We start from the raw sequence: 21,631 nt of genomic DNA, 5'->3' as shown, positions 1-21,631 counted from the left end.
GCCGGGCGAGCCTGCTGGAACCTGGCGGGAACGCGAACCGTGTGCTGAACATTCAAGCTGTTCGCCTCTCCGAGGCCCTCGCCGCCCCCTGGGGGGGCCGCCGCCTCCGCTTTCGCGCGAGGATCCGTCCCAGCCAAGTCCCTCGGTTCCGACCCAGATCCTGGGGGCCCACCTCTGTCCAGTCGCCTTCCCAAAGCGGGCCGCCGGTCGGTCGGTCGGTCGGTCGGTCTGTCCCCGTCCCGGGGCTGGGGCACAGTCTGCGCTGAGGGCCTGGCGACCCCTCTAGGTGGGTTTGGTTGGCGCGCTCCCTGCGGCCCTCGCCTGCCCTCCCGGCCGAACCCCTCCTCCCGGACCCTCTTCCTTGCCCTCTACTGCCTCCTCCCCGGCTTGAGACGGGCGGGTTCCGGCGGCCACCGGGGTGGGAGGGGCTGGGGATCCCGGGGCTTTCCGGGTGCGCGACCTCCTAGAACCGAAGGGTCCCCAGCTCCACCCGCGGGCGGCTCCCGGGTCCGAGGAGCTAAGAGAAGATCTATTAATTTCTCCGCGCAGAAATCGATGCTCTTGTCAGGGCGGCGATCGATGCCAGCCCAGCCCGGCGGGGCCCCACCCGGCCTGGGGCCCGGCGCTGGCCGGCCGGGGTCAGGGGCCGCCGCTGGGGCCTGGGGCGCAGCTCTGGGGGGCTGCAGACCGCGCCCCCAGCCCCGCGGAGCGCACTCTGCGCGCGCGCCTCTAGCGCCACCCTGTGGTCTCCTGAAAGCGGGCCTCCCGGCTCCTTGGGGCGCTCCGGCCGTTTTGGGGCGACGCCCTCCCTCTCCTGTTTTCTTTCCCCAGGTCCTGCGTTTCGTCTTTTTGGGGTCCCTTCCCCTTTCTTCCTAGGCCTTAGGGAGTGTTTCGCCTTCTTTATCCCCAAGTGACATCGTACACTCCCTCAGGGGCGCGCATCGTGAGGAGATCTGAGGCCGGGGGCTGGCGGGGATGACCCCGACGGTAACCTTGCCCTCGCCCTGTCATCTCCCTTCCCCCTAAAGGCAGCTGCTTTAGGCTGGGAGAAATAACGGATCAACTTCCCAGCCCTCCCCCACCCCCCCACCCCAGCAGACACCTCTAAGGAGTTCTCTCTGGAGCCGGGGGTCTGGGGAAAAAAGGGGGCGCCGGGTCCCCCGAAAGGGGTGGGGGCAGCCTCGGGGCTGAGGAGCCGAGGGGCGGGGGTGGAGCCGGAGGGGGCAGGGCGGGGCGGGGCGGGCCGCGGGCCCCGCCCTTTCCCGGCGGCTGGGTCTTTAACGCGGCAGGCGCACGTGTCGGGGGAGGCCCGGCGGCCGCGGCTGCGAGCGCACGGACGGCTGCCGGCGGCGCGATGCTGCGAGGCGGACGCGGGCCGCGGGGCGGGCACGGCCGGGCCGCGGGGCCGGGCAGCCTGCTGGCCTGGCTGATGCTGGCGTCCGCGGGCGCCGCACCCTGCGCGGACGTCTGCTGCCCCCACGGCCCCTCGGGGCTGCGCTGCACCCGGGCTGGGGCCCTGGAGAGCCTCCGCCGCCTGCCGGGCGCTGAGAACCTGACGGAGCTGTGAGTGTCCGGCCGGCGGGGCGGGGCGGGGCGGGGGGGGGGTGGTGGGAGCGGACGGGTGTAGCCGTAGCCCCGAGGGCGCGGACTCCCCTCGGGCCTGCCGGGCCCGGGAGGGGCGGGCGCGGCGGGAGGCTGCACCTGGCGGCGGCTCCCACCGCGGCGACCGTCTGGAGGGAGCACCGCGGTGCTCAGTGCGGCTGGGGCGAGGGGCCTGTCCGTGCACCGGGCCTGGGGGAGCCCAGCCGTGTGGAAGCGGCCTTCTGGAGATCAGACAGGAGCCCAAGCTCTGCCTCCTGGAGGTGGGGGTGGGGGGAGGGTGGCTAGCTGCGGGGAGTCCCTAGTTTCAAATCCTTACCGCCTTGTCCCCTTTCCAGGGGGAAACTAGCCCCCACCCCGTTCTGGGTCATGACCAGGCAACGCTGGGGGTTGAGCTGGTGGAGGTGGTGAGGAGCGTAGCTTGGTGAGGTGGTCCAGCTCTCCTCTCCCCATTTCCACCTTGCCGTGGCCTCACCACCCCTTGATTCCGAGGTGGAAAAGGAGACCCCTGGCCTCTCTGTCCCTGTCCTGACTCCCTTTCCACCCTCCTCCCCCTACCTGGGTCAGAAAGTCAGGGTTCTTGTTGAGACACTCTCCTCCTTTCAGGGCCCCAGACTGGCAGAAAGCTCCAGCATTCTGCAGTGCTCTGATGTCCTGCAGCACTTGGTTACAAAATACTGGAGTACTCCCTAGCAGCTGGTGAACCTATGGGGGTACTCTGTAGAAATACCTAGAGGTCCCCAAGCATCATCACATGGTGATGGCTGGAAAAGACTTGAATATCCCACGGGACTGGTGGGGCCGGCAAGACTTCTAGAAGAGGGGAGGAACTGCTAGAAAAACCCTCCTCCTGGGGCCTGGGGCTTAGAGGGCGGGTGAGGAACCCTGGCCTCAGGCAGCGACGGGTTGGAAGGCGTCCGAGGCGGGAACCGTCGTCGCTGTCTGGAAGTTACTTGAGCAGCCTGTGATAATTGGCAGTGAGTTACTCCGGTATCTTGTGGTAATTAACGGGAAGGTCCTCAGTCTCTCTCTTTAATGGCCCTAGGGAGACCAGGAGGAGACGAGATGATGGCCTTGTCTTGGTCTGGGCCTAGGTCTCTGCGTGATGGGAGGGGCGCGGGATCCAGGCCGCCACCGCTGGTCCAGTCCACTCAGTGCCCTGTGCCTTCACATCGGGGCCCAGGCTGCTGAATGTCCCCTCTCGCCCCGGTTCCCTGCCAGGCCCCAAGTGGGTCCAGCCCTGGGGGTGGGGTGGGGGTAGGGGACGGGCTGGGCGGGGGACTAGGAGGTGCAGGGTGGGGAGAGGGGATGTCCCTCAGGGTGGGGCAGCGGCCTGACCCCCTGCCTCTGCCTGCATGCCCCCTCCTCCTCCCCTCCCTCGCCCGCAGAGCTAACAAGGAGATAATGGACTCGAAAAGACAGATTGATTATGAATCCAAACGAATGAGGCAGCTTTGAGTGTGCCGCCTGACAGCTTGCACACAGCCACCACCCTCCCTGGGTGCCCACAGCTCTCTATAAACCCTGTGAGCAGGGACCTACTCTCTCCTACCGTCACTGGAGATTGTCCCCTAGGCCTCAGGGGCCGGAGGGCCTGATACCTGGCTGTCCTGCTGGGGCCCCGGCTGGGGAGGGGGTCCGTTATGCTGGCTGAGCCCCGTTCCTATAAGCGAGGGAAAGTGAGAGGGTAGAGGAGGGGATTTCTGAGAACAGGCAGTGAGTCAGGGGCCCCTGGCATGTGGGAGGGGCGGGGGGGGGTACACTGACGTGCCACTCCAGGGCAGCTGAGTTCTCAGGAACTCCCTGGCATGCCGAGTCCAGAAGGATCCAGAAGCTGGGCAGGGCCCAGGGCGTCAGCAACCCCCAACTCCACATGCAGGGCCTTCTGTCCCGGCTCCCTATCTCGCTTTCTCTGGCGCTCTGTCCTTATCTGTCTGTCTGCCTGTCCTTATCTGTCTTTCTCCTTGCCTGTGTCTCTCTCTGCCAGTCTCTTCCTGTTTGTTTTCTCCTTTTCGGTGTCTCTGTTCCCCTCTTTGTTTTTCTGCCCCCCTCCTTGAGCCTTCCCACCACTATCTCACCAGGTAAGCCAGCCAGTCTGTGCCTCTTCCCCTGTCACCCGTCTCCATCCTCCCGTTGCCCCTCTCCCCCTTTTTGGGTCCCTGCTGGGGCAGGCAGGAGCTCAAGGGGTCCCTGGCCAACAGCCTTGTGCCTCTGGCTTGCTCTGCTGAAAGGTGTGTGTGTGGGGGGGGTAGGAATTGCTGCTTGAGTAGGGAGGGGCTGTGGCTTTGAGGAGGAGAGGGTGGGGCGTGTGTGTGTGTGTGTGTGTGTGTGTGCTGCAATGTGGGTCAGCGCAGATGGTGAATGTGTGTTTGGGAACACATATGTGCATGACCACAGGGCTTCCTCTGTGCTGGGGGGGCAGTGGCTGTGGTGAGCCTAGGCCCTTGGTGGAAGCAAGAGGCAAGTGTTTCTGCGGGGACCCCCCACCTCTGACACGTGCACGACCCCCCATTTCTGACATGTGCAGGATCCCCATTTCTGACACGTGCGGGACCCCCCATATCTGAGCAATTGTGGGACCCCCCATTTCTGAGCATGTGCGAGACCCCCCATTTCTGACACATACGGGACCCCCCATTTTTGAGCATGTGTGGGACCCCCATTTCTGAGCATGTGTGAAACCCCCCATTTCTGACACATACGGGACCCCCCATTTTTGAGCCTGTGCGGGACACCCCATTTCTGAGCATGTGTGGGACCCCCCCACTTCTGACACGTGCACGACCCCCCATTTCTGACACGTGCAGGATCCCCATTTCTGAAACGTGCGGGACCCCCCCATATCTGAGCATTTGTGGGGCCCCCCATTTTTGAGCATGTGTGGGACCCCCCATTTCTGAGCATGTGTGAGACCCCCCATTTCTGACACATACGGGACCCCCATTTTTGAGCATGTGTGGGACCCCCCCATTTCTAAGCATGTGCGGGACCCCCCGTTTCTGACATGTGTGGGACAGGCCCTGTGCATAAAAGCAGAACACCAAGCTGAGACTGGGCTTCTGTGTGTTTAGGAATGTGAGTACATCCGTGCACGTGAGAGATATGTGCACACACATGTCCACTCGTGAGGGCGTAGGCGTGCTGACGTCACAGGCGCGTGTGTGACGTGCGTTGAGGAGGCGTGTCTCTGTGCGTATGTGTATGCCTGCGTGTGTGTGCATGGCTGTGTGTGCACGCATGAGAGGTGAGAGGATGCACGCACGTGTGTAAGTGAGTGTGAGGTGTCTCTGCGTATACGTGTATGCATGTACCTGTGCGTGTATGTGCGTGCAGCAGGTCTGCGTGTGCCCGAGTGCGTGTGTGTGCAAGTGTTCATAAGAGTGTGTGTGCACCTGCACGTGTGACTGTGGGGGAGGCGGTGGCGGCATACGGGACTTGGAGAGCTGAACCCCTGTGACTCCGCCCCCTCTCCCCACAGCTACATCGAGAACCAAGAGCGGCTGCGGCATCTGGAGCCCAGTGACCTGAGGGGCCTGGGGGAGCTGAGAGGCCTGTGAGGGGCTGCGGGTGTGGGCGCGGGTGCGGGTGTGGGCGCGGGTGCGGGTGTGGGCGTGGGTGCGGGCACCAGTGAGGCTGCAGGTAGGGGTGCGGGCACGGGTGCGGGCACGGGGCTCAGCAAAGGCCGGGGATTCGGAGACTCCAGGAGGAGATCAGAAAGCCCGAGGGTCAGTGGGGCCAGGGTAGCCGGGGAGGCTGTGAGGGTTTGGGGGGTCCGGTGCTGGGCACTGGGGTCTGGCGTGGGTAGCTGAGGCCCGGGGGGGGCTGATCCTGCTGTCCCCGCCCCCAGCGCCATCGTGAAGAGCGGGCTCCGTTTCGTGGCACCAGATGCCTTCCATTTTACTCCTCGGCTCAGTCGCCTGTGAGTGGCCCGGGCGGGGCAGAGGGAGCGGGAGGGCCCCCAGACTTGGGCGGCTGCTGGGCTCGTGCCCCCCACCCCCCATTCTGAAGAAAGCCCCGAGCTGGTCGGGCCAGTGTCTCCCCCGTTCTCCTGGGGCTCGTCCTCACCTGCTCCAGGGAGGCGGGAGCCCCCCCAGCTCCCACCCCGTGGGCTCCAAGGTCCTCGCGGTCTCTTCCCCGCGCTGCCTGCCACAGGATGTGTCCGTCTCATAGGTGCCTGCCCCGTTTTTCTTCCCGGAGTTCAGATCCACACCAGTGCGAGGGAGCAAGCGGGCGGCGGGAGCCCCTGGGGTAGCCTGGAAGCGGGGGCGGGGGGGGGGGTGTCTGGCTTTGGCTCAGGTCATGATCTCACGGTTCGTGAATCCGAGCCCCGAATCAGGCTCTCTGCTGTGGGCGCGGAGCCTGCTTTGGATCCTTGGTCTCCCTCTGCCCCTCCCCCACCCCTCTCTGTCACACACGCAAAAGTGATGTTCCATCCCGGACTACACACTGGGGGCTTCAGTTAAAGATGAGTGCCCAGTGACACCTCACAATACGTGACGTCAGTGAATCTTCACGGTCAACGCGGTGAGAGGTCGTGTCATCCCCAATTTATTTCTTTTGAGAGAGAGAGAAAGCACGAGTGGGGGAAGGGCAGAGAGAGAGAGAGAGAGAGAGAGAGGAGAGAGTGAGAACCCCAAGCAGGCTTCGCCAGCTCAGAGCCCGGAGGCGGGGCTCGAACTTACCGACCATGACATCATCACCTGAGCTGAAGTTGGCAGCTTAACCCACTGAGCCCCCCAGGCGCCCTCTAATGTTTATTTTGACGGGGGAGGGGGAAGGGGCAGAGAGAGAGAGGAGAGAGAGGATCCTAAGCAGGCCCGGTGCAGTCAGCGCAGAGCCGACACAGGGCTCCATCCCCTGAACTGTGGGATCATGACCTGAGCTGAAACCAAGAGTCGGCCGCTCAACAAACAGCTACCCGGGGGCCCCAAGGCAGGCCCTGTAGACGAAGCCTGGCGTAAGGCACCGACCGGGGCTCCTAACGTGGCTCACGGTGTGGCCAGGAGCTGGTACCCCTCAGGGCTCACTTCTCCCTGTCTCCAGCTAGGGACCCCGGGGCCAGGGGCCCTGAGGAGGGGAAGGGAGGGGTGGGGGGAGCTGAGGAAGGAGTCTGAGATCCTGGTCCCCATCCCCCTCCTCCTGTGGCCCGTCCCGGGCGTGGGTAGGGGAGCACAGATGGAGCCCCTTCCCCCAGCTGGGGCCTCAGCACTTTGCCAGCTGGGGCCAGGGTGGGGGAGAGGGGAGCGGCTGTTCCCTGGGACCCCCTCCCTGGGGTCTAGGGAGGGGGTTAAGTGGGGTTAACCCTTGCTGTCCCAGGGAGGAGAGGAGGACTCAAAGAGCCTAACCTGTCCCGACCCCGGTGCCCCTTGGATGATTCTGGTTGTTGCCCCAGGAAGGGCGGCCGGACAGCAGCTTCCTGTGGCTCCCGGGGCTCCCCCCCCCCCCCCCCCCCGCCCCAGGCCAGAGCAGGCCAGCTGGGGCTCAAGGCCACTGTCTCTATCTCACCTCCCACAGGAATCTCTCCTTTAACGCTTTGGAGTCTCTCTCCTGGAAAACCGTCCAGGGCCTGTCGCTGCAGGAGCTGTGAGTGTGGGGCTTCCAGGGGGCCGGAGCGGTGTGTGCGTGTGTGTGTGCGCGTGTGCATGGGGACTCGTATCCCTGTGTGGAGGTGTGTCACTGGGTGTGTGTGGAGATGCGGGGCACGCTCTTTGGGGACTACGTGTTCGGCAGCGAGCTGAGACCCGAGACAGGGACTCGGCACGTGACCGTGACCCCCATCAAAGAGGCCGCAGGCCCACTGGAGGCTGGGGGCCGCGCGTGCATCTGCCCACACTGCCGGCACCCTGTGCACGCGGGCCGGCTGGGCAGCAGAGGTCTGTGTGTGGTCGGCACCTGGGGCCTGTGGGCCACCCCAGCGCCCTTCCCTCTTTGTCACCCTGCTCAGAGGCCTCGCCCGGCCTGTCATCCCAGGGAGCCCGCTGGGGCAGGGCAATTGCGTGGAGCCCCCAGCCGGCTCCTTGACTTTCCAGATGCGATTTCTTGTGACGATGTCTTGTTCCTGGGTCCCCAGGAGGAGGAGCCTCTCCTCTGTCCCCGCTCCTTTCCCTGTGGACGTTCCCGCCCCTGCGCTCTGACTGCACTCCCTCTTACTGTGATACCTCCTTCTCTGTGGCTCCCCTGGCTGACACCTGCCCCGCCCTGACCCTCTCTCGGTGTCCCCGTGCCCACAGGGTCCTGTCGGGGAACCCTCTGCGCTGTTCTTGTGCCCTGCACTGGCTGCTGCGCTGGGAGGAGGAGGGCCTGGGCGGAGTTCCTGCACAGAGGCTGCAGTGTCCCGGGCAGGGGCCCCTGGCCCTCTTGTCCAACGCCAGCTGTGGTAGGTGCTGGAGGTGGTGTAAGGGGCTGGGAAGGAGCCGCATGCCCCGGGAGCGGGCACTGAGAGGGGACTGGGGAGCGGGCACTGGCAAAAGCTGGGGGGACTGGAGGTTGGGAGGCATTGCCAGTAAGGGCTCGGGGTCGCTGAGGAGGGTGGGGGAGGAGGCATGGCGCCAGGGAGGGCCCCAAGGCCACTCCCTGCTCTGACCTCCCTTGGCCGTCCCGGGCTGCCAGGCGTGCCCGTGCTGAAGGTCCAGACGCCCAATGCCTCCGTGAACGTGGGGGACGATGTGTTGCTACAATGCCAGGTGGAGGGGCGGGGCCTGGAGCAAGCTGGCTGGATCCTCACGGAGCTGGAGGAGTCGGCCACGGTGACGGTGAGAAGCGCTGTATCCCACCCCCGCCCCCCGTCCCTGGTCCTCCTCTTCCCCTCCTCCCAGGAGAGGCTCGGACAGGACACGGGGCCAAAGACAGGAAAAGAGAGACAGTGAGGAGGAAGCACGTAGAGCGTGAGGGATGGACAGATACGGCTTAACTCCACGGGGCCGAGGCTCATTCTGTGGGGCAGGTGCACACGTACCCTCAGGGTGGGCACTGGCCCAGCAGGGACCCCAGGCTCTGCTGGGGCCGCCAGGACTTAGGCCCCTCTCTGGCCGCAAAAGAGAAGGTCCCTGAACCCACAGACTATCCCTGCCGTGCACCTGCTTTCTGGAGAAGGAAACGAGACGAGGGAGAGAGCACAGTATTTGTGGTCCTGGCACCCAGGTGAGTCCTCAGGATCCTTCCCGTCTTTTTCTGGAGATTCTGGAAGCAGCGTCTTCTTGGGCGTGTGACGACCGTATTAGGGAAGAAGGCCCGGGTCTGGGTCCAGCTTTGTCACTAATGAGTTTTTGGACTGACTTTTGGAAAAATGCCTCAATCTGCCTGCACTTTGGTCTCCGTATCTGTCTACTGCGGAGGTGGACGTGATGACCTTTGATGTCCCGCCTGCCTCTGGACACTCTGGCTGCTATCTCTGTCCTGCAGATGTGTCTTTGGGCATCTTCCCACGCCTTGCCCTTTGTCGTCAGGCTGATGATGGCAGTGTAGCCGCAGCAGGCTCAGGCCTTGTTGACAAGATCAGCAGGGGTGGACGATAGGCTGCGCCCACCCAAAACTCTGGCCCCACGAGGAGACACGCAGGGTCCGGGCCCTTGGAGGAGCCAGACCAGCGTGTTCAGTGCGGAGGCCCTCGCTTTGGGAGGGAACCATCCCCCAGAATTGCTGGAGGCCCCTGGAACAATACTGAAGGAGGAACCACCAGAGCAGGGGATCCAGGCACGGTGGGGGGACCACTAGCCACTGTGTGGCTCCTTCCCTCCCAGAGAGCACAGCCCCCGAGAGTGAGCGGTGGAAGGGAACAAGGTAGAGGCAGGAGGTTGGCCGTGACCCTCTGTGGAGACACCTCTGGCAACTGCTTTGGGAAATTCCAGGGTTTTGCTTTTTCTCTTTGGGAGACTTACATGTTTGCCACCGCTTCTGTTTTCTAGAAACTTCCTATAGAAAAGCCACACCCAACTGGGTTAAATAGAGGGCAGGGGGTGCTGGTCACCCTCAGGACACTGGGGGATCGTGGAGCAGCTCTGAGTTAGTGGGATGCCCTATGCCCAGAGTGATCTGGGGGAGATGGGACAGCAAAGAGAAGCTGGGGGCAGGGCAGGGCAGGGCTTCCCCTGGAGGAGCCTGGAACCCAGAGCTTGCACAAGAGACTGGAGGGCTCTTCTGGAGTCTTCAGGCTAATACTCCAGTGGAAACCGGGGGAAGGCTCACCTCCTCCCACACTTATTCAAAGGATTCCACATTTAGGAAATTTCCAGATAAGTGAGGGTCATCCACTGTTTCGTGTATTTTCATCATTTTATGAAAATAGCTTTCTAGAACGTCAAAAGATCATTTTGTCTACGTCCCTAGCTTACAAAACAAGAAAACCACGGTTCAGCAAGATTAAGAATTGTCCTAAGGTCATGGAACTGGCACGTAGCCGCAGTTTCTTAGGAAGAGAATCTGAAGCTGATTCAATCTTTCGATGATGATTCAGAATCAAGTTGCTTTGCCTGTAACTTCACTCTCTGTGTTTATCTGCCAAAGTGGGTGGGGTCATGCTGCCGCTGTCCCTCCCACCTGCCGCCCTGCCATCCAAGCCGCCTCTGCGTTTCTGGCCTTCCTTGGGCTGAGACCATTAGAACTGTGTGTAAAACAAAAACGAGCAGGGTGGCGAGACCCCAGCTGGTTCGTCCAGTGAGTTGCGTCTGTTTGGCGCTTGGGATTCTTGGCATCTATTTAGCTGCTCGGACGGTGGTTTTGGTTCAGGGTATCCCGTGCCTATTTTGAGGTTACTGGTCACGTTCTAGATGTTTTGGACCGTTAAATACACGATCCAGGACATAGTCTGCGAACGAGCTCTAAAGGAGGGGGGCCGTTCTCTGCTATATTCTCTCCTGTACCTCTTTCCTCCCCCTACGCCTTCTTCCTTTTCCATCTGGAGCCCCAGGGGCTCCCCCAAAGACCTCAGCTCCGGCCCCCTGCCTCCATACCCAAGCCTGCTGACACTTTGCCTGATTTCCCCCTCTCTTCCCCGACCCAGCAATCTGGGGCTCTGCCATCCCTGGGGCTGACCCTGGCCAATGTCACCAGTGACCTCAACAGGAAGAATGTGACATGCTGGGCGGAGAATGATGTGGGCCGGGCTGAAGTCTCCGTGCAGGTCAACGTGTCCTGTGAGTCCCAATGACGGCCCCCCACCCCCATGTCCCCTCCTTCCCTGAAGAGAGGCTGTGGGGGTGGGGGGCTGGAGGATGGGCCGGGATATGTGTCTCCACAGCTGCTCCTGCCCAGCTGTTTCCAGATTCCCATGAAAACCTGATCCTGTGGGGGAAGTCCTGGGGGCTTGTCAAGGCCGGAGGGATGGTGATGGATTTCTTTTTGGCCCCCTGCCCAAGTCTTGCTACCTGAGGCCCTTGGTGCCCGCCGCCCGGCTGTTCTCTCTGCTCCCTGCTGGATCGCTTCACCGCCTGACCCTTCGTAGCCTTCGTAGTACTCTTGTCGCGCATCCTAGTCTTAAGACAAGAAATTCCCCTCCCGGCTTCTTCTGTAGGCTCGCTGCCTAATTCCCCTAGGTCTGCCAACAAATCACTTTAAACCCGGTGCGTTACATAGTTCTTTAGTTGTGATCTATGATCTAGATTTGTACATAAAACCTAGGCACTTTATTTTCTTTTTATTTAAAATTGTTTCTAAGTTTTTATTTTTTTAATTATTTATTTTGTTAGCTCTTAACACTATTTTTTTTGATACATGAAATTTATTGTCAAATTGGTTTCCATCTAAGTTTTTATTTATTTATTCTTGAGAGAGAGAGAGAGAGAGAGAGAGAGAGAGAGGGAGCAGGGGAGGGGCAGAGAGAGGGAGAAAGAGAATCCCAAGCAGGCTCCCCACTGTCAGCACAGAGCCCGAGGCTGGGTCTCGCGCCCCCAAACCGTGAGATCGTGACCTGAGCCGGAACCAAGAGTCGGATGCTTAACCGACTGAGCCCCCGGGCGCCCCAAACTCAGACACTTTAAACAGTGATCACTCTTCAGCTCTTCTGAAGACACTCCCTTCCTCTCGCCATCCTTTTTCTCCGCCCCATCTGGACTTCCGTGACCCTCTTTTCCTTGCTTTTAAAAACAATTTGACACCCGTCCCACAGCCCCGTCAAGGTGGCTTCGTCTTACCTGTCCCTGTGCGTCGCACGCGTGGAATCACCCTGCCACTATTATTGTGCGTTCTTTTGCTCAGCGGCACGTTTTCGGGCTCGTCTGTGTCTGTGGGAGTGGCTTTGGCTGCTTCGCTCCCTGCCGAGGGGGATCCCGCTGCCTGACATGTATGTGTCTGCTTTTTTTAGGTCGGGTCTCTTTCAAACCCGTATCTGTTTTCAGAAAGCTTTTTAACTAGATACGTTTTGCTTGTTTGATGTCTAGGCCCTCTCGCGGTCTTCTTAAGCTTGACTGCACTTAATTTTTCCGGATCTCTTGTCCGAGAGACACGGCGTGCTTAGTTTCCGCAGCCGGGCACCCCGCTTCTCCGGGGCCGTCGCTTGCTCACGGCCACTGCTTAAGTGCTTTAAGCCTCTGCATTTCGTGCACCTGCTGCCTGGTTGGTTGACGATTTACTGTCGCCCTTCTCCAAAATGTCCCTCCGGGGGAATTCGTTAGGGGCTGCTCACCCATTTCCCTGAGGCCCGCCACCTGATTTCTGGCTCTGCCCGCCCCCCCTCACCCCCCTCCCCGACCTGGAGGGGCCACGCTGGGCTCCCCGGCGGCTGACCTCGCCGCGCCCCTGTCTGTGGCCCGCAGTCCCGGCCAGTGTGCAGCTGCATGCCGCCGTAGAGCTGCACCACTGGTGCATCCCCTTCTCGGTGGACGGGCAGCCGGCGCCCTCCCTGCGCTGGCTCTTCAACGGCTCGGTGCTCAACGAGACGAGCTTCATCTTCACGGAGTTCCTGGAGCCGGCGGCCAACGAGACCGTGCGGCACGGCTGCCTGCGCCTCAACCAGCCCACCCACGTCAACAACGGCAACTACACGCTGCTGGCCGCCAACCCCTCTGGCCGGGCCGCCGCCTCCGTGCTGGCGGCCTTCATGGACAACCCGTTCGAGTTCAACCCCGAAGACCCCATCCCCGGTGCGAGGGCCACCCTGAACCCCGCCCCCCCCCGGCTCCCCCTGGGTGCGGGTGCGGGTGTCGAGGGGGCGGGGGGGGGTAGGCCCTGCCCACACGCTGCTGTGATCCCGACCCCAGAAGTTGGGGTGCCGGGGCCTGGGGTTGTGGTGACAGGCTCGGTGCTGGCCTCCTTGGCCCGCCCCCCCTCCCAGCCCAGGAGCCCCGAACCCCCCGGGGCTAGTCCACTCGCTTGGGCTGGCAGGAGAGAGGGCCCTGCCCCAGGGCATCCGTGGCTCGGCTGCAAGGGGCCACGTGCCTGTTCTCAGCAAGGTCCAGCAGCGTCACCTCCCTGTCCCACCCCGCCCCGGGAAGGGATGAGTCTGGGGGAAGGGCGGGGGGTGACTCTCCACTCTCCGCCCGGCATCTGATGGCTTTCTCTCCTCCTCCCACGGCAGTCTCCTTCTCGCCGGTGGGTGAGTAGCTCAGGCCGGAGGGCGGGTTCTGTCTGGTCTGAAGGCGAGGCTGGGGCAGGGGGCACGGCTGACCTGACCCCCCAGGGGTCGGCGGGGGCGGGGGGCATTGCTGCAGGAGGCACTGAGTGTGCCCACTCTCCCCTGTGTCCCCACAGACTCGAACAGCACGTCCGGAGACCCAGTGGAGAAAAAGGACGAAACCCCTTTTGGGGTGAGTGTGGGCGGGAAGCTTGCCGAGGACTTGGGGTCCGGAGTCTGGGCTAGCAGCTTGTCCGTGTGTCCTTTCTGGTCACAGCGTGGGGACCTCTACCGTGTGGCCTGAGCTCCCTCAGCCACCCTCACAGCCACGGCCTGGGGCGCCAGGGGAGTAGGGGGCAGGTCTAGGGGCCTGACTCTGGGCCCCCGCGCAGGCCGGAGAAGCCATGTGCTTTGGGGGAGCTTTGAGGCCATAGGAAGAATTCTGGGTCTGCCCCCTCCCCCGCCCCGCAGGTCTCAGTGGCCGTGGGCTTGGCCGTCTTTGCCTGCCTCCTCCTCTCCGCCTTCTTCCTTGTGCTCAACAAATGTGGACGGAGGAACAAGTTTGGGATCAACCGTGAGTGGGGGTGCCACAGCGGGCTGTCCGTCAGTCTGTCCTGCGGGCTCTGTCCTCTGTGTGGGGGGCCCGCGGGCAGGTAGAGTGCTCGGGGGTGTGTCGGGGTGTTTGGGCGCCTGGCTGCAGGGCTCGTGGGTGTGAGGGTGTGAGTGAGTGTGAGTGAGCGTGTCGGGGCCGGGGCTGGGGCAGCGTCAGAGGCAGCAGCTGCTAATTGGTGGCTGGACTGTAGTCAAACACTAAGTGGGTCTGGGAGGTCTGAGCTCTGTAGGGGGGTGGCGGGGGAGTTCTCTGGTGGCCCACGGGGCCTGGGGTTGGACAGGAGCCAGACGGAGAGAGGCCGCGGTGCCCCCCCGCCCCGCCCCGCCTTCCCCTGCCGGCCGACTTGCCCCTCCGCTCCTTCAGTCCTCCCCTGCAAGTGGGGAGGTGGGGTTGCCTGGTGTCCTGCACCTGCCGGGGGCCAGGGCGGGCACCTGGGCTGTGACCCCTCCTCATGGCTATGTCTCTTCCCCAGGCACAGCTGTGCTGGCTCCAGAGGACGGACTGGCCATGTCCCTGCATTTCATGACATTAGGTGGCAGCTCCTTGTCCCCCACTGAGGGCAAAGGCTCTGGGCTCCAAGGCCACATCATTGAGAACCCACAATACTTCGGTGATGCCTGTGAGCGGCTATCCTGGGTCAAGGGTGGGGGGGACCTGGGTGTGTGTGCACGTGTGTGTGTGTGTGTGTGTGTGTGTGTGTGTGGAAGCCCCGGTAGCGTCTCCTTTGCCCGCCCCAGGCCCGAACGGGCCTTCCCCGCCCCCATCTGCCCCCACCCCCGTCCACACCACGGCACGGGGCTTGGTGAGCACGTGGAGGCTCCCGGCAGCCCCCAGCCACCCCCTTGGCTGGCACTTCGCCCCCGCTCCCAGAGGCTGGGGCTCCCGTGCGTGATCCCTCGAGCTTCTCTGCAGGTGTTCACCACATCAAGCGCAGGGACATCGTGCTCAAGTGGGAGCTGGGCGAGGGCGCCTTCGGGAAGGTCTTCCTGGCCGAATGCTACAACCTGCTGCCCGAGCAGGACAAGATGCTGGTGGCCGTCAAGGTGAGACCCCGTGGGTGACGCACCGCTGGCCGGGCCACCTCCCGGAGGAGCACCAGCGTTCCCTGACGTGAGCTGGGGCTGCGGGGGCGGCGGGGGGGGGGGGGGGTGCTGCACTCAGTGCCGCCCCGCCGTCTAGGCGCTGAAGGAGGTGTCCGAGAGCGCCAGGCAGGACTTCCAGCGGGAGGCCCAGCTGCTCACCGTGCTCCAGCACCAGCACATCGTGCGCTTCTTCGGGGTCTGCACCGAGGGCCGCCCGCTGCTCATGGTCTTTGAGTACATGCGCCACGGCGACCTCAACCGCTTCCTCCGGTACGAGTGCCCGCCCCCCGCCCCCCCGCGCTGGCCCCTGGCCCTGAGCCCCTCATCCCTTCCCTACGCGCGCATCCCTGAGTCGAGAGGCGGCGCCAAGAAGTAGCGGGAAGGCACGGCTGCCTCCCCGGGGAGCTCTAGGGCAGATGCGTGAACGCCGGAGGCGGCGTGCGCAGAGGACAGGGTGGCGGCGGTCGGGAAGGTGGCACTAGCAGGAGTCGGGAGCTGTACCTCAGGGGAGGTGGCTTTGCAGAGAGTGGTATGCATTCGTGAGCGGCGGAGTGGCCCGAGGCGGAGTGGCCGGTGGCAGAGTGGCCGTGGCAGAGTGGCCCGAGGCAGAGTGGCCGTGGCGGAGTGGCCCAAGGCGGAGTGGCCGTGGAGGAGTGGCCCGAGGCAGAGTGGCCGTGGCGGAGTGGCGTGTGGGGGAGTGGCCGTGGAGGAGTGGCCCGTGGCGGAGTGGCGTGTGGGGGAGTGGCCGTGGCGGAGTGGCCCAAGGCGGAGTGGCCGTGGAGGAGTGGCCCGAGGCAGAGTGGCCGTGGCGGAGTGGCGTGTGGGGGAGTGGCCGTGGAGGAGTGGCCCGTGGCGGAGTGGCGTGTGGGGGAGTGGCCGTGGAGGAGTGGCCCGTGGCGGAGTGGCCCGTGGCGGAGTGGCCCGAGGCGGAGTGGCCCGTGGCGGAGTGGCGTGTGGGGGAGTGGCCGTGGAGGAGTGGCCCGTGGCGGAGTGGCCGGTGGTGGAGTGGCATGTGGGGGAGTGGCCGTGGCAGAGTGGCCCGAAGCAGAGTGGCCGTGGCGGAGTGGCCCAAGGCGGAGTGGCTGTGGCAGAGTGGCCCGAGGCAGAGTGGCCGTGGCGGAGTGGCCCAAGGCGGAGTGGCCGTGGAGGAGTGGCCGGTGGCGGAGTGGCCCGAGGCGGAGTGGCCCGTGGCGCAGTGGCCCGTGGCGCAGTGGTGCGCAGAAGCCGGGCCCCCAGGAGGTGGGGTTTAGAGAGTTACAGCAACAGTAACAAACGCTTGTCAGGCGCTTGCTGAGCTCCAGGCTCCATGATCTATGCTCACTTCCTAAGCGAGTCACTTTCACTAAGTGACTGAGTCACTTTCACTAGGGCTGCGTGTGTTTGTACACATCTGTGTAATAACATAAGTAGACTTTTATTCTTCATGCTCTCCGAGAGCATGTGGCAATTTACACTTGGAGGAAGTTACTAGAAATTCACTTCTTTTGCTTTGGGCAGAACAACTCCGATGCGTTTACTGACGTGTGCCGACAGTTTTAAGAACTTCAGGAAAGGTGCCCATTTCACAGATGAGGCTTAAGTGACTTGCCCCAGGGCACGAAGGTGGTCAGCGGCCCAGGGGAGAGTATGACCCCAGGTAGAGCCGTGTCTCAAGCCCTGACTGTGATGGTCACATGTTCCCTCTGCTGAGTCCCTCTTGCATGAGATTCCCCCTTCTGCAGGACGGGACATTGTCAGGTGTGAGGGAGGAAGGGGGAGGGCCAGGGCTGGATCAGCTGTGACCTGGTAGTTTTCTTCTCTGACCTCAGTTTCCCTGCCACTAAGTGGGACAAGAGCGGGGTGGGGGGACTGTGATTGCGGATAAGAAAGCATTTTGTGGCTGTCCAGTTAATGGTCGTGATTTGGTCTCCAGACGCCCCCTTGGGAGTGAGGTGTACAGAATTCAGTTGGGAGAGACCTCAGGGTCTAAGCTTAATGCCCTGCAGGAGGAGGACGCAGTGGAGGCTGGGGAGCAGGAGGGAGGGCCCGATGTTGAGTGTGGGTGGATGGGCTGAGCGGAACTGGAGTCCACAGCAGGCCTTCCCCTTGCCCACCGCCCCGGTGTGGGCTCCGTGCTGAGTGCTGGTGATGCTGCTATCTGGGGCCCAGGCTGTGGGAGAAGCGGCTCTCATGGCTGCATGGAACACGGAGAACCAAAGGAGGGGACCATGAAAGCTTCTGATAAGTCTGGAAGACATTCCCTAGGAGGGCCATCTGTTCCTTCTCACCTCAGGGCCTTTGCACTCACAGCTCCCTCTGCCTGGCACTTCGGGTCTCCCTCCCAGCCACTTCACCTCTGTCTCTGACCCTTTTGAATGGCTTAGTCACCTCTGTTCCTCAGGGTTCGAGTCTCACTTTAAATGTCTCTTCCTCCAGGAAGTCTTCCCTGACTTCTTCCATCTCCGGCCCGAGTGCCCATCAGGTGCCCCCCCCCCCCCCACTGCTCTGCGGTGACCCCTTTATCTGTACCCTCCTCTCCACCTGAGCTCTGGTGCTTGGCACACTGGAGGTGTTTAACAGGCTTTGGAAGAAACGAAGAAATAAGTGGACCAGGAGAAAGTTGGCCAGTAGGAAGGGGCGGTGCTGACAAAGCCCTGGGCTCAGGCAGGGGTCACAAGGCGTATCTGGGGGATGGGGCTGAGTGGTCTGGACTGGTCTGGCCTGGTGGTGGCCGTGTGGGAGGTGGAGGGCGTCCTGGAAACCTCGGGAAGGAAGGGGGACCCCACAGGAGGCTGGATGTTGAGGGCGAAGGTGAGAGAGGCAGGAGGACCCCCAGGTTTCAGGCTCGGAGGCTGGGGAGGGAGGTTCCCTTCACGGAGGAAGGCGGGGACTTGGCGGAAGATGCTAAGCATCTATAGGACCGAGTGGGAGGTGCCCGTGAGCGAGAGATGCAGGGGCCAGCGGGCAGGTGGATGCTGGGCTCAGCGTTCAAGGGGGCTGCCTGGGGGTGGGGCACGAATGTGGGAAGTGTGGGCAGCGGTGAGGGCTCTGGAGGGGGGCACACCCGGCGGGCCCATCCCAGCCCCTCCAGACAGCCGCCTCCCTGTTCTTCCCTTCCTCCATTCTCCTGAGTCCCCTCCCCGCTTCCACCCCAGCTCCCCAGGCTCCCCAGCCTCCACCTCCTGGGGGCTCTCTCCCCCCCAGCCCGCCGCTCTCCCTCACTCTCTGGCAGGTCCCACGGGCCCGACGCCAAGCTGCTGGCTGGCAGGGAGGACGTGGCTCCGGGCCCCCTGGGCCTGTCCCAGCTGCTGGCCGTGGCTAGCCAGGTCGCTGCCGGGATGGTGTACCTGGCGGGTCTGCACTTCGTGCATCGGGACCTGGCCACGCGCAACTGTCTGGTGGGTCAGGGGCTGGTGGTCAAGATCGGCGACTTCGGCATGAGCAGGGACATCTACAGCACCGACTATTACCGAGTAAGGGTCTTTGGTCCCGGCCCGGGCCGCACCGGCACTGCAGACCCCCCCCCCACCCCGGGGGGCTCCTCGACCCCAGGAGGGTGGTGTGGGGGCCCAGGCTGCCGGCTGGGGACTTGAACCCCCCTCCTCGGCTCTCTGCTCTCCCGGACAGACGGAAAAGACACCGTGGGTTCTTCCCTCTTAGCGTGGGCCCAGAGCCGCTTCCACGGGCGGGAGCGGGATGCGCGGGAGCAGCGGGTCCCCCCCCTCCCCCCAGCAGTGACACGGTTGCCGCCCGCAGGTGGGGGGCCGCACCATGCTCCCCATCCGCTGGATGCCCCCCGAGAGCATCCTCTACCGCAAGTTCACCACCGAGAGCGACGTGTGGAGCTTCGGCGTGGTGCTCTGGGAGATCTTCACCTACGGCAAACAGCCCTGGTACCAGCTCTCCAACACCGAGGTCAGCCCCGCCCGCCCCCGCCCCCCCCAGCCCTGCCCCTCCTGTCCCCTTCTGCCCCCATCCAGCATCCCCGCAGCTCTGGGCCTCCTCCCCCCAGCCCCTCCCCCCCAGCATTCTTCCCACTCACCGTCCTAGCCCAGGCCCAGCTGGCTCCTGGGGGAGCCCCAAAGCACTTTACAGACGGAGCCCAGACCCCCATCCCTAGCTGCACGTTACAGACCTCACAGGCATTGTCAGGGTGGAAGGGAGAGGCCCGGGAGGAGGAGCACAGCACCAGAGGGCCTGAGGCCGCAGCAGGAAGGCCGGAGGTCAGACTGCAGGAAGGACAGGCCTGGCGCTCCGTCTGCCCGCGCGGCCGGACGCGGCCACCGCGGGGCCCCAGGTGTTCTGTCTCCCGGAGCAGCCCCCCCTCCCCCTCCTTGGCTCGCAGCTGTCAGTTTCCATTTCTCCTGCTAATGCAGTCTGCTCCCTGGAGGCCGGTGGGGTGGGGGAGAGGGTTATAGATTTTAATTTTCTCAAGCACTGAGAGAAGGAATGGAATTAGTGCTGCCCATAACCCAAGTCCTCTAATGGGGAGGGAGGGGAGAAGGGGGGAAGAGGCTCCAGGCCCCTTCGCCCACCTCCCTCCCACCATCTCTCCGTCCCTGGATCCCTTCGCTGCTCTGACAGTCCTTCCTGGAGTCTAACTTTGGTCTCTCCTGCTGCCGTTTCAAACTTTCGGAGGAGCTAGGTCCCCACAGAATGGTGCCTACAGAAGAGAAAAGGGAGTGGGGTCGCCCTGTGCCTTAAATTGCAAACCCTTTTCGAGGGTTACCTGCAATCCTGCTCTCTTTTCTTTTTTGCCCCCTGGAGCTGAGAGGTGGAGGGCCCTTCCCCCCCCCCCCCCCCCCATTCAGCCCTCAGCCCTGGGCCGGTGGATTTGGCAAATGTCGGGGCCCCTCCCCTTCCTCACGTCACCTGGCAGGTCTTCTGAGGGTCTGATTCCAGCCCTTCTGGAAGCTCCTACCCCCAGAGTCTACCTAGCCTGAATCCTTCCCACTGCTCAGTGTCCCGGTGGTTCACCACATCCTTTTAGAAGATTAGTAGCCCAGAGGCCCAGACCTGTGTGTGGCCTGCCGGGAGAGCCTCCGGGGGTGGCGCTCCAGCACCGCGTGCCCTCTTCTCTCTCCCCCGCCTCGGTGTCCCCAGGCGATCGAGTGCATCACGCAGGGGCGCGAGCTGGAGCGGCCCCGGGCCTGCCCACCGGAGGTCTACGCCATCATGCGGGGCTGCTGGCAGCGGGAGCCACAGCAACGCCACAGCATCAAGGAGGTGCACGCCCGGCTGCAGGCCCTGGCCCAGGCGCCTCCTGTCTACTTGGACGTCCTGGGCTAGGGGGCCACCCAGGGGCCGGGCAGCCGGAATCCCGGGCCTGCCATCAGTCACCCCTGCAGTTCCCAGCAGCCCCTGGGGTGATCTCAGCATCTAACTCACCCTCAGCATGCCGGAGGGGACAAGTGGGGTCTGGGAGCACAGGATGTCCCTGCTTCTCTGGGCAGGTTCCATCATGGCAATTATATTTATTACCCCTTGGCCGCGTGTCTCTCGCCAGTTCTTGGGATGACGTCACTCCGGGAGAGGGGTATCGAGACTCAGGCAGGGGATGAGCCTCCCCTCTCTAGTTGCCCTCCGCGGTGGCCCTAGTCCATGCGGCTGTCACCTCCAGCTGTGGCAGCCTCCTAGTCTTGTGACCGTTGTGTTCACCTGGTGGAGAGGCAGCCTCAGGGCAGGCTTTCTAGAACTTCAGAGCCGACTCGTCCGTCTCCGCGCTTCGTGTTCGCGAAGGCTGAGGCTGCAGCGCGAGGCGGAAGTTAGATGTCACGGCGGACCGGGCGGGAGTATCCGTGGGGTGGGTCCGCCTGGTACTGGTGTGGGCAGAACAGGGCGGGCACATGATAGGACCAGTGGATGAGAGAGAGGGTGAGCTTGAGCGTGCGTGTGCGTGCATGTGTGCGTGCGCGTGCATGTGTGCGCGCGTGCGCACGTGGCGAGGCCGGGGAAGGAGGGTGGTGGGGGAGGCAGGACGCCATGTGCCTTCCGCTCTGTCACTCTTCCGGGCTCTAAGTGCTTGGAGATCAGCATCTGGAGGCCAGGGACTGGGCAAGGTGTCTGTTTCGAAAGGATAGAGACGTCTCCCTGTGCCATTGTGCCCAAGGAGGAGGTAGGGTCTCCTTTCCCCTCTGCCCCTCGGAACAGCACTTGGCTTTACTGAGTGGCCCCAGGCTTCTGGAGGTTTCGAGGCTGGCCGAGATCCCCTCAGGACCTGGGCCCTGCCCCCATCTTCATCACATGGAGCCCCGGAGCAGCAGTGCCCGCCCCCCGCCCCTCCCCCCAACCTCCTGCTTCCCGCCCCATCACTTCCAATCACCTGCTCAGCTCCCACAATAACCCACACTCCCCAAGACTCCTCAGGGCTAATGTCGCGGCTGTCTCATGTCCTTGGGTGCCCAGCTCCCCCCACACAGTGATTCAATCTGGGCCTTATCACCCCTAGGCCTAGCCCGATGGTGTCTGCCTCTTGTCCAGGCTGGTTAGTGCTAATGGAGGTCTGACCCAGGGCTGCAGGCTGATTGATGGGGGCGGGGGTGGGGGTTGGTCCCTGAGGGCCAAGTTCACAGGCCCTGCTCTCCTGACCTGGGAGGAGTGAGGCGGTACTACACCACCCGGCAAGGCAGGGCTTACAGCAGGTGCGGTAAGGGGGCGGGTGGCAATGTGGCGGGAGAGACGGGGTCGGGGATCACATCCAACACGTAGGCCAGGGACAGGTGCCTGGAGAGAGACCAGGACAGGATCTACAGACTCGGAGACATGCAAAGACTGCAGAGGGACGTATGAGAACAGAGGGGAGAGACAGAGACA

General features: G+C 63.3%; 1 protein-coding gene across 1 annotated transcript; it reads left to right on the top strand.

Annotated features, from left to right (window-relative positions):
• Positions 1 to 1,354: 1,354 nt before the first annotated feature.
• On the top strand, positions 1,355 to 20,296 carry NTRK1 (neurotrophic receptor tyrosine kinase 1). The gene is made up of 17 exons (XM_042925497.1): positions 1,355 to 1,563; positions 5,078 to 5,152; positions 5,447 to 5,518; positions 7,114 to 7,182; positions 7,830 to 7,975; positions 8,209 to 8,351; positions 10,598 to 10,730; positions 12,348 to 12,674; positions 13,109 to 13,126; positions 13,282 to 13,337; positions 13,616 to 13,718; positions 14,230 to 14,376; positions 14,670 to 14,800; positions 14,937 to 15,109; positions 18,051 to 18,291; positions 18,575 to 18,733; positions 19,922 to 20,296. Exons 1-17 carry the CDS (start codon positions 1,355 to 1,357, stop codon positions 20,105 to 20,107), a joined length of 2,388 nt encoding a protein of 795 aa, XP_042781431.1. The 3' UTR covers positions 20,108 to 20,296.
• Positions 20,297 to 21,631: the final 1,335 nt, after the last annotated feature.

The sequence above is a fragment of the Panthera leo genome, chromosome F3 (assembly GCF_018350215.1).
Source record: "Panthera leo isolate Ple1 chromosome F3, P.leo_Ple1_pat1.1, whole genome shotgun sequence".
Lineage (NCBI taxonomy): Eukaryota > Metazoa > Chordata > Mammalia > Carnivora > Felidae > Panthera > Panthera leo.
Note: the sequence above shows the minus strand (reverse complement) of the source record. Positions and strands in the feature narration are given on the sequence as shown.

Coding starts and splice junctions, on each gene's coding strand:
- NTRK1 (XM_042925497.1), top strand. CDS start 1,355: ATGCTGCGAGGCGGACGCGGGCCGCGGGGCGGGCACGGCCGGGCCGCG. Junction 1,564..5,077: donor GCTGAGAACCTGACGGAGCT/GTGAGTGTCCGG, acceptor CTCTCCCCACAG/CTACATCGAGAACCAAGAGC. Junction 7,183..7,829: donor GGCCTGTCGCTGCAGGAGCT/GTGAGTGTGGGG, acceptor CCGTGCCCACAG/GGTCCTGTCGGGGAACCCTC.